An 11,887-nucleotide genomic window follows, 5' to 3' on the forward strand; every position below is an offset into this window, starting at 1 on the left:
TGTCACCTTTTTTATAATTCATTTATACATTAAAACAGTTACTGTTACCGTTAAAGGAGCCACACTGAGAGGGGATCGGACCATTTACACCTATTAATGCATCAAGATGGAAAGTGATGCAAATTAGCTCACAGGTCACACCTCAGCATGTCTATCTGCAGCTTGAAAAAGGGGAGAAATATGAAGCTTAAAATAACTGAGGTTATGAAATCTATAAGTGGATGTGAGAGAAGAGTTCAAATTCTTGATTCGCTCATGAGCTTCACTTGTTTCTCATTTTTCCCTTCTTAATATTCCTTCAGTTTACATTATTACTGCATAATGTAATATATAAATAAGGTATCTGCAGGTTTCAGGAAGTCAAATGTAAGACTTTTTAATGCCACTCTGAATAAAATTTAAGACTGAAAAAAGTATATATATATATAAGACTGGAGGATTCTGTTGTATTATAACCAAGCATACCAAAAATTTTAATTTCTGGCATTTGTTTCTGGATCTTGGCAGCGGCTTTGTTCTTCTCACAGAACATTTGCTCCCGACACACAGGAGGCGACGTCGCTCCCTCTCCATTCATTTCCAATGGAACTAGCACAAAGAGGCAGCGATCCAACACAGTGGACATGATAGCACCGCTGTAGCTATCGATTCACATGTTGCATGGCGATGACCTTTGTCTGTTGCCGTCAATCACCATGTGTCGAGACCATCACCAGGATAGACACAAAGAGCTAGTTACCAAGGGTATATTAGCCTCTAGTTTCCGGTAGCTTCAACCGCCTAGCCACAGAATGCAATGAAGATGTTAGTGCATGACTCAAACTTTTAAATGACAGAACGTAAGCTTTTTTAAGGATTCAAGGACACTCTGTATTCATTCATAACCAGCCCTGTTCAGACCGCAACACCGTTGTTTGCCTAGTAGGTCTGGTTCGTTTGGGGAGGTGTGAATGCGCAATCAAACTTGGATGTGGACCAAAAATATGACCTGCAAAACTAGGTTGATGTGAACTCTGATGTGGCTCAAATACATATGTGAATGCTAAGCGGAAGCAAACTGTAGTGCAGGGCATTCTGGGTAAATGCAACCAAAACAAACACGCAAGTTTAGTGTTAGCGAAAGGTATTGCTTGTGGTCTATTGCCAAAGACAAAGGACAAATCCTACAACAGCTAAAGTCTGACTCCACTCTGTTGTTTCTGTTTCATGAAGAAGGAAATTGTGCTCAGTGTCTTCTTCAGAGGTTTTTGTGTGGTTTTCTGAAGTGACCTTGGGGCAGCGCCCCCACGGGTGAGGACGTAAACAGGTTTTTCAAGGGTTCATTTGACACAATGCAGTGTGATAGAAAACTGCAGCAGCTGAAAATGAAACAAATGTTGCAATTTTAGCTTAAAGTCCAACCGAGTCTACTGAACTGTCAGGTGTGAAAATACCCATTTTTTTGTAATCACAATTTGCTCTTGTTTTTAGTTATTATTTTTAGCTTGATCAATTAAAATGAATAAGACTACACAAAGTAATGTTCAAGTTGAATCCAGAAGCTATAGAAAGGAACTCCTGAAGGCTTTATTAGGCCTGAATGAGTCAGTGACCCAGAGGATCTCTTAGCATGCTAATATGCCAGACTCCCAGACTGTGCCAAGGTGGCAGCTTCACTTTGGGCTGAAAAGCGTTGCTTTCTGGCGAAACTCCGGATAGCTTGGGTTTGACCTATACCCTGACATTTTAGTATTGACATTTTCTGCAAATTAGAGCTGTGAGCCACCAGTCTCAGTTTAAAGCCCCTCCGTTGATCTCAGGGAGAGAAAAAATGATAAGCACTTAACCTTTTAATTATTCTTTCCTCTACGACCAGGGATTACCTTTAGCTCCTCTTCGTGTGAGACAAGCTCCTCTTCATATGAAGATAAATGAACTGCCAGACTTCTAAGAAAACTTGCGTCTGGGAATTTTAGGATGGAGCAAATGAAAAGGCTGTCATGGGGAGAAAAAATGTCAGTGGAGACATGAGGAAAAAAATACATACAGCCCATAACTTAGACTTGTAGAGTCACCTGTATCAGCAAAAACTTTAAACAAGTGGTTTTCTGTGATTTAATCGCTCTCTTACATAATTGAACAGGAATTATGGTCCAGTTTTTGCAAAACACAGAACATTCATAAGAAAGATTATGGGTACATTAGCTTACCATCTTATGACGCCTCGTCATCTGATCTCCAGTAGTCTTTGGTACTTTTCTGCTGTATTTCAACCTTTGCCTATACCATTCGTTCAACATTCCTTCTATAAAACTGGTCAAACTGGCTTATGATCTTGTAAACAAGAATATTCTGTCTGAGTCAAAGGGATCAGGAGGGTGTACTTTGTTTTTCCCATGACTGGAGTGACCGTCATGGGAAGTTTTTCACTCTGTAGAGGAGTATAGGCTGTTTAAAATCTATCCTCATGGCATTAAAAATAAGTGTTTCCTGTGATTTATACATCTTCCCACTCTAATTTCTTAGATTTTTCCACCTGAAAACAGTGTTGCTCCAAAGTACATGCGCAAGTGTGTAAGCAGCAAGCCAACGGGCTAAAAATTGCTCTGAAATGTTCTACAGGCTTCAATATGCGAGGGTTACATTAGTAAAGCTTGTGGTAAGACTGTTCAGAAGCCCACATGTTGATCATTAGTCAGAGCTTTCAGGTTTGGTTTCCAGTTTTGTGCTTTTAGGCTCTCTGCTGTCTGCTGTTTTTGGCTTCTGAATTGGCTACAGTGTTCTTCTTCTTCTTGGCAGAACTATACGGTTTGAACACAAATCCCCACTGGCACATGCACTAAATTATTTTTTGATTTAAACTTAACGTATTTCTAAAACCTTACATAAGCAGTTAGTAGTTTTTTGTTTTTTTTTCAAAGCTCATGAGTTTAAAGCTAACATAAAATAAAAATATGGACTGAGGGACAACTAAAAGATTTCAGGACTTGAATCAGGTTATGTGTCCAGTCTGAGCCGTCGTCATGTTTTAAAGCCCTGTTAACTCTAAGTGAAATATACCCTCTTCACTTTGTTTGATCATCAATACTCCCATTTCATTTTGTTGTAAAAACCTTTGTGGCTTTTTTTAATAGCAACTCCTTCTGCTTGGAGTTGACCCGGCGCTCTGTTTACACGTTTGTGTTCCACAAATTGATTTCCTGCAGTCATAAAGTCTTCATTCTTCGCAGTTTACCATGCGGGGGATGCATTGTGTTTGGATTATATATACAGTACAAACCAAAAGTTTGGACACAACTGTGTGTCCAAACTTTTGGTCTGTACTGTATATAAAAAAACCCCCTCTTCATTATGAAAAGCATAAACGCCGCTGGAGGGGACTGTCAAACATGGATAATGACCCCTGTAATATGCCAGATTGTAGTGTACACTGCAGTGCAGCTGCTCTGTGCTGTTTGTTTAGGAGGCGAGTGAAGAGGTGTTCTGACTGCAGCCGACTGAAGATGCATCTGCTTTCACTTCCCTACCCTGACACATCATATTGAGGCTGAGACTTGTTTGCATATTCAAAATAGATGTGTTACCAGAGAAAAAGCAAATCTTACATCACTTACCTAAGAAGGCTGTCAGACTGTGACATGGCTTGATGGTAGCTTCTTTGATGATCTGAAGAGATTCCACCTTTAATGCTCCTTGGTGTCATGCGGAAATGTGTTTGAAACACACGAAATGACAAGATGGCAATTCTAAACACCCACCGCCTCTAGATGTTCCAGCTCATGAAATGAAGAGTATTATCATGGATTCAGATGACATGTTTTCCACAATGGTTAAAAATATTCAATCAAAACTAAAATTGAACTCAGGCGCTAACCGCTAGATAATTCCATGACCAGTGTCACATTCAACAGCTTGTCTCTGACTTTCCTTTTGTGTCATTGTGGTGAGAAACTTTACTCGTCTCCACTTTTTTGTAACACTGCATTTCAAATTCAGATACAACACAAATTACATAGATTGTAATTAGTAATTACTTTGTCTTGCTTTATGTGATGCGGTGGAGTTCTGGACTTCTGATTACTGTTGTACCAACGTAAAAGGAGCAGGAAACAAAAGGTTTGAACCCCAACTTCTTTGAGCTGCTGGTGACTGCAGGCAATCAAGCGGATAAGGATATTTGTTTTTTCTGAGATTTTTTTTTAAATTACACAATGTTTCTTGTGGTCTCCTGCACAGGGGGATCTTTAAATCATTTATTTCTCCACATGAAAAGGGACATATTCCCCAACCTTTCTATCCTCTTCTTCATTTTTTCCTTCCTTATTTCTACCCTTTTCACCTTTTTCTTTTCTTTTTTTTCCCCTCTTTGTTGCGACATAATATTCGGGACAGTTTAGGTCATTTATGTCTCCGTTTAAATGTCTTTTACATAATTTGATTTTGTATATTTTAAGACATTTGATATAAAAATGATCAAAACGCGTTGTATATGTCTATTATGTAATTCATAAGATTTATAATCCAAATGAACCACCTGCTTTTTCAATGGAGTGGTGGAATGGAAAACTAAATAGTAAGTTTTGTTTCCGGGTACAAACTGAGAGTAGGCAGGAATTGTAATGAATCTAAAACACCCAGCCTGGTAAAAAACCAGTTGCTTGTTCTACGCTTCACTTCGTACAGAGGGCCTGGGCTCTCAGAGGTGTTTGAGACTCTCTTGAAATTTTAAATGTTACCTAATCTTTAACGTTGGGACATGACGTGTGTAATGCTGAACGTGGCGGCTTAATTTAATATTTGGAAGCATGACCGACTCGGACTGAACGGCTTCGTTCCCTTCCTCCGCCGCCACAGCTAGAACTACAGGGAGATTACAAAACGTAAAACATCGCAGAAAATCGACGCCATCGTTCACAACTTCTCCTGTTCGCTGATTGGCCCCGTAGAAATTCTACCAGAGGCAATCTGTGTGAACCGGAGAAAGCCCAGGCTGCCCGCGAAGCCAGATTTGAACAAAGTGGAACAGCACAGGAAGGCAATGACAAGGTTCTGAAACGACAAACCAACACGACATTACACCACAGAATTCCAACCAAATTTTTAAAATCATTACTAAAAGGAAATGGAACATACAACAAGATTTTCTTCATATTGGTTTGAATTATTAAAATGACAGGATCATTTTTTCATTCTTTTTGTCCAGCCTCAATAGTGGAGCAGAAGTGGTGGTGCCAGATGCATCCGTGCCTTGACGGGGAGGAATGCAAAGTTCTTCCTGATCTGAAGGGCTGGAGCTGCGCTACAGGGAACAAGATTAAAACCACCAAGGTGAGCAGAGAGAGAGAGAAAAAAAAATCTGTTTTTATCTCTTTATTGATGCCAGAATCAGAACTGTTGCATCCAGTGTGCAGCCACTCGTCAAGGTCAGCAGGCTGTGACTTCTGTTCCTGTCGCCTCTGCCTTTAACTAAAGACCAGTGTTTGCAGCCGGTGCTCGGACCCCTGGGGTCCAATAATCAATGCGCTGCCATGTCTCCTTAGCACTTTCAGGCCACTCTCAGCACCCAAACTGGCCAATTACTCACTCCAGTTACTTGCTTTTAACATTGTAACATGATGCCTGTATCCTTCACTGTGTTATGACTACCCGTAGACTTCAGTTCTGCCTCCCTCCATGTAGTTAATTATTTAAACCGCCTGCACCACACCTGCCTGGAGCCGGGTGCCTGGAGCCTTGGGCTATTGATTCTGGGATCGGTCCGAACCTCAGAATATATATAAATATATATATATATGGAATTGTTTTCTTTTAGTCATCAGGGTTCGGAGAACATCCACAGATGCCCTGGAACACATTTCTATTATTATCAAATCTGGCAAGACTATTTTTAACACTAAACATGTCTTTTGTGTTTCTTTTGTTATTATTTTATATGGATCTCTGGAAAGATTTCTGCGGACAGAGACCAGCTTTGGTAACGTCAGACGCTCCACGACAAACCCCAGGTGAATTTATTCTCATTATTCTCGTTTTTATTTTAATATTTGATATACCTTATATTTATCTTGCTTAAGATGTTCCTTGTTCAGATTCCATGTAGGCCTGCCTTCCATGTTAAAAAACCAGAGAAATTCCCACGATGAATCATTAATGCAACTTTTGATCCCCTGTTGTCAGATTGTATGATTTAGGCACAATTCCCAACAGTGGAGCTACACGAGTGATAAGGGAGCAGAGGAGGTACATGATCCAAACACACCACGGCGACCTGTTCAAAGCGCCGTCATTACCTCCAACATCTAAGTCACACACCTTTGAACTCAGTTAGAGACAACACTCCTTTCGCTCAAATCTTGAAACAGCAGGGGGGTCACACTTTGTTCGTCACCTCTGCGGCGCTTCTGGAAAGTAATAATAAAAACGAGAAAAAGAAAAGAAAAAAAAAATCAAGACAACATAGAGCTGGGTCCCCCAGCTATACTCATCTTCATGAGTCTGTATCAATCACACACCATTGGAAAAACTCAGCGAATTTAACGTGTTTGGCAAAGCAGAGGCTGGCTATTAGAAAGCCTGGGGCGCAGCGCGGATTCCAGACGTGACGGGAATTTTCCTACGTTTTGAAGCCTCAAATGGAAGCAAGAGGTGACAGATTGAAGAGTTTCTTTTCCACGGATAAATACAGAAATCCACAAAGGTGACAAATTTAACCTGCGCTGTCGGTATTGCTTAGTACTTGAGGGATGAAAGGGAGAAAAGAAAACACACACAGGCAAATGCAGTATTAAAAATCCTGAAGTCAAGTTTATTTGTATAGCACATTTCAGCAACAGGGCAGTTCAAAGTGCTTTATGTTGTAAAAACACAAAAATACAAAGTCACAGAAGACACCACACAGTCAACAGTTGAAACATTACATTTCGCCAAGTGCCATCATTTCCTTAGAAGGCTAAACATGACAGTGAGTCACTTTTGACCTGCAAGACAACACAAAGGTTAATTAAAACTAATTGAAGATAATGACTATTTTTCCTGTCTGGTTTTCGTTTACTTCTGGATTATTTTCCTCTGGTCACTAAGCTACCTTTCCATTTTATTTACTTGAGTCTGGTTGTAACATTCAGCAACACAAGTGTTGCACTACCACAATTGATCACTAATTTATTCCCAGAAGGACAAATAAATGAGCTATATTCACCTTTGATATTATCGGTGGACATGTTGATTATATTATATATAATTTGTGTTTACACTTAAAAATTGCGAGTACGCTTTTTATTTTTTGGACTCTTTTTTTTTTTTTATCTAGCAAATTAATTTAAAATATTACTAACAGTTTGATTAAAGGGAATAAAAAACAGCATCTTACTGATACGTTTTCTCTAAGAGCAGTGTTGACCTGTGGCAGAAACTGAATCCTGAAACATGAGCAAATGCTGAAAGTTGTCTCTGCGTTGTCTCTGCTGGGTTTTTGCTGATTTCATGGGTGAATTATTGCCATATGATGAAAAGCCCAGTCATAGTAGTTATAACACAAAGCATATTGCTGAGAAGGACGCGGCGGTTTGCCAATTACACAGCTGAATTACAGAAACACAAGCCCCTCACCTGCTGTTTTAAATCTCTCAGCCGCGCTCACTTCAGGCGCCGAATGGAAATGAATGCTTTGCCGGTTAAATTAGCACTTGTCATCCACCAATTAAACAAACCTAACACCTAGGGAGGACTTGGTTTTTCCTTCCTGTATTTTTAGCTTTGTTTCAGACACTTACTCAGAACGCCGTTAATGATTTTTTTTTTATCCCCCTCCTCCTTGAAGTGAGACAGGCTATAGATTGATCTCCGGAGACATTCTCGCTTCTGACAAGAAGCAGCTTAGCTCTTTGTCTTTTCAACCCGAAATTATTCTCAAATTAGTACCACATTAATCACCATGGCAGCTCAGAATGTAAATGACTCGGTGAAAGGAAGAATTTATTGCAGCTGTACCTGTTTTGTGGAAACTGCATTACCCTGGTTTTCCTCGAAAGGCGACGGCCTGATGGTTCTTTGCCTGCCCCTCTCCCTCCCTAATTGGGGGTGATTTAAATGACATTACACACTCAGCTTTGGTCAAACAACCCATTTGAGAATTATTCTAACCGGGTTGTCACAGTTGTCTGTTTCCTGTCAAAAGTTCACCATCAAATAACAGCGGCGATGGCTTCCCGCGGTCCGTCAAACCCACATGTCCTTTGACAGCCGACTGGAATAGATAGCGGACGTTGTTATGAAGGTTGTTACGTTGTGCTCTTCAAGAGTCTTTTCCAGAATGTACTTTCATAGGAGCAGAGGAGCTGCCAGTCAGCCACCGAGCTTCATGACAGGCAATTTAATCTCAAGGAGAATGGAGGTCTTCCCAAGTATCTGACAGCACCGAACTGCGAGTGAAGGGTCGGAGATGTTAATGCAAACCCAGCACTCCGCTTTTATGCTAAACAGAATGAGAGGATCTAATAGGCGCACACACATTACTGTGTAGGAATACTCATTTTCTTTTTACGTCACTTTTTGAAATAGGAGTTGTATTTTATTGTTATATCAGACATCTGTAGAGATTTTGCGTTGCTTTAATAGGTTGACCGCTGACTGCACTTTGCAACGATTCTCATCTTCCTCAGGCTTCTAGTTTTTCGCAGTACAACTAGGAAATATAAGCGGATTTTATTGGGAATTTTATGTGATAGACCAACAATAAAGTGGTGTACACATGTATAATAAAAACTAAATGCTTTTCAATGTTTTTTTTTTTCCAAATAGGCTTCTGAAAAGTGTGGCAGGTATTTGTTTTCAGCCTCTCTGAGTCCAATACTTTGTGGAATGATTTTTTGCCACAGTTAAAACTGCAGATGCAACTAAATTCAGTCTTAACTCTCCATTACGAATATGTGCAACACTTTTTTTTGTTGATATTCTGCTAGTGTTTAAAAAAATAATTTCGCAACTGCTGTGTTTCTGTTAAAAAGAAATGCAATTAAAAATCACATGTGAATACGCTTGGTCATGTTACAAGTCGCTAAAAATGACCTGTCAGGTGTGGACACATGCCCACAAGCCCCGCCTACTTGGGAGTAGCTGCTTGTGTGGCGTTTTGGGGAAATTGTAGTCTGCAATTTTTCCAGAAGCGCCATGGATTCAACACGTTGGAATAACAAACTCAACTTTTGATTGTCGCTCCAACACCTGAATAAAAGACGCCTACATCTGACGAGTGCCAGCGCTGTGGCAGAATTATGAATATATTTCATGAAACTGTTTCCATCTGTTAATGTCATGATTTTAAATGACTTATTCACATGTGATTTTACTTTCAATTCTTTTTTATTTGCAAAATTGTGCCTTTTTCACGTTGCACACATTTGTAATGAAAATGCAGCTTATGATGACTCAATGTCGGTGTCGTTTCCATGGCTCTGAGTTTATCTCTGGTTTCTCCTGTTGCAGGTGAACGTCCCATTATGGTCTGGCGGATCATAAAAGGAGACAAAGACTAATACGAAGGACTTTGCTGTAAATAGAGACATCCTTTATTCTGGACTAGAGATAATCCTTTAAGACTTCTGAATGAATCCTCATGAACTTGATGGACGTCAACGTGAGGCGTATCAATCTCCCCGCTCTGCCTTTTTTGGACGGCAGGACCAGTTCTCTGATATCGTACTGCTTGTAGTGGAAAACTGCAGCGAACTTCGCCTACATGTTCATCTTCTTGAGTAGCGCCACCGTTACAAGCCGTCTTACACAGCCGCTGTTTCATCGGGTGACCAACGGGTCAAGTGTGTCGTACCAACACATTAATCGGTCGACTACGGCTTTCTTCTCTGACAAATTGCAGTTAGGAAATTTGGGGGAGCAAACAGTTAGTACGATTTTCAAAGAAATAAAAAGATTACTATCCATCCATGACATGCAATACTCAACCAGATACTCTATGGACTCAAAGACTGAAGGGCTTAGCCCAGGCGCAGGCAAGATACAGATCAAACGTAGAATTAAAGGCAATTAAATCCATTTACAATCTATTTCTTCTTTAAGTTTCTATGCCTTCCCCCCTCAAACTGTATTGCTGCTTTCAAGTTCAGTTTATTTGGTAAGATGAATGTAAATGACAAACATTTGGATGATGACAGTGTTTCCCAAACTCTTTCTAACTAGTGACTCAAGTATGATTTGCTAATGACCTTTAAGTGACTATCGCTGACACTTCTTTAGTCTGTGTAAGTGATGACATTAGTAATAAACAATGGTCGTGTAGCTAAAAGCTTTTGTCTTTTTACTGTCTGCGTAATAAACTCGTCCTCCGAAAAGCACAGAGCTGTCATGGGACAGAGGAGACAGCATGGAGGTGTAAGTTGGAGGTAGTCACCGCTGTCTTTTAGAAGAGGGTGCACATGTTTGTTTTTATTGCACAAAATGCATTTAAGAAAGATCTACTCTCCACACCAAAGCAATGCCAAATACGGCCGGAGGGATCCAGAGGAGCAGCTGCTGATCAAAGCAGGAAATGTAAGAGGATTCCACCTTCTCACTGATCCACGTGAGCCGTGGTGAGAAGAACAGAGAGCCGCACACATTACCGTGGCAACCAGGCCCCGACGACGCTCAATCCTATGATTATTAAACAGCAACAGGCTCTAAAAGGCATTCAAACAGTGCAATGTGGTGAGTAAAGCTTCATTTGTTTTGCCTCAGAGTTAAGATTAGCATAAGGAAGAGAATATTCCATTGACTCGTTTAACTTCATTATTATTTTTGCTTGCATATGACACACAGTAAGAGGAGTTTATTGTTTTTCTCTTTCCACCAAAAACTGGATGACAAAAGTCTTCAGTCAGATACTTTGGTCTCATAACAACAATGTTATTGTTCATCAATAAAAATAAAAGTGTATCATGGCAGTCACTACATACACAGCTTCTCTGAATTTCCTATTGAGCTAAATTGGACATTAGTAGATATTTATGTACATATACATAATCTTGCCAAAGATTCTCAATTGGATTTGGCATTTGAAAACATGAGTGTTTTGATCGAAGCCACTGTGGGCCTGACATGAGTAGCTGTATGTTCAGCAGCTGAAGGTCTTGGGCTTTTCAATAGAATCAGAGAGAACGCAACAGTACTTCTAGCAGCCGCAGTTTTTATTATTCCAGCAGAAATGCACAAATACTTCCATCTGGAGAGAGTGTTTCGTTTGCCATTTGATGGCTTGATGATTGCATCAGAGGGTTTGCTATTGCTGGAAGCGAGGCACATCTGTGGAAGAAAGAAACAGCAACATTCATTAGGTATATATTTCAAGCATATGTGGAAATGTCACAGAGTCGTCTGCGTGCTGCTGGGGGAGAAAAAAAAAAAGAAAAAGAAATGATGCGATCAGATGAAACGTTCCCCGCATGTCGCACGCCTGGCAGGCCGCATTTCCCTGCTTTACTCCCACCTGTGAAGTTCTGTAAGAATATGTTCAATGCGGTTAACATCCACATTTCCATACCATTTATTCCTCTCGGCTGAGTCCAAAATTGTCTTTTGTTGTGTAAAATGATTAAATGAAACAAGTGAAGATGCTGATAGCATCAGTGGTTTACAGCGGGTCTGCATAATGAAATTTCTCTTCCCAGAGAATCGATGAGCTTTATTCCCCTGGTGGACTGTGTAATTACAAAAGTCTCTTTGGATTATGAAACTATGCAGCATATGGTAAGACGAGGATATGTCTTTGATGTGTTCTCGTAAGGATGGAGTTAATAAGACAAAAAAAGAAGAAACAAAACTAGGAAGGAGAAAATTGTCTGCCTTTTACTTCATTTGATTCTCTGGAAAGTAAGCAGAGATTTAAAGCGGGATTCCTCCAGCTCAGCTGAATGGA

The 11,887-nt window shown here is 40.1% G+C and overlaps 1 protein-coding gene across 1 annotated transcript in view; it reads left to right on the forward strand.

The window, feature by feature from the left end:
- The window catches only part of LOC116736603 (chemokine-like protein TAFA-2), an 86,562-nt gene extending 76,283 nt beyond the window's left edge, over positions 1–10,279 (forward strand). The window contains exons 4-6 of the mRNA XM_032589165.1: positions 5,183–5,307; positions 5,928–5,984; positions 9,463–10,279. Of these exons, the coding sequence (XP_032445056.1) occupies positions 5,183–5,307; positions 5,928–5,957 (155 nt within the window). The 3' untranslated portion in view covers positions 5,958–5,984; positions 9,463–10,279. The remainder of the gene's footprint in view (positions 1–5,182; positions 5,308–5,927; positions 5,985–9,462) is intronic.
- The last annotated feature ends 1,608 nt before the right edge of the window (positions 10,280–11,887 follow it).

This window comes from Xiphophorus hellerii, chromosome 17, assembly GCF_003331165.1.
Source record: "Xiphophorus hellerii strain 12219 chromosome 17, Xiphophorus_hellerii-4.1, whole genome shotgun sequence".
NCBI classification, from domain to species: Eukaryota; Metazoa; Chordata; class Actinopteri; order Cyprinodontiformes; family Poeciliidae; genus Xiphophorus; species Xiphophorus hellerii.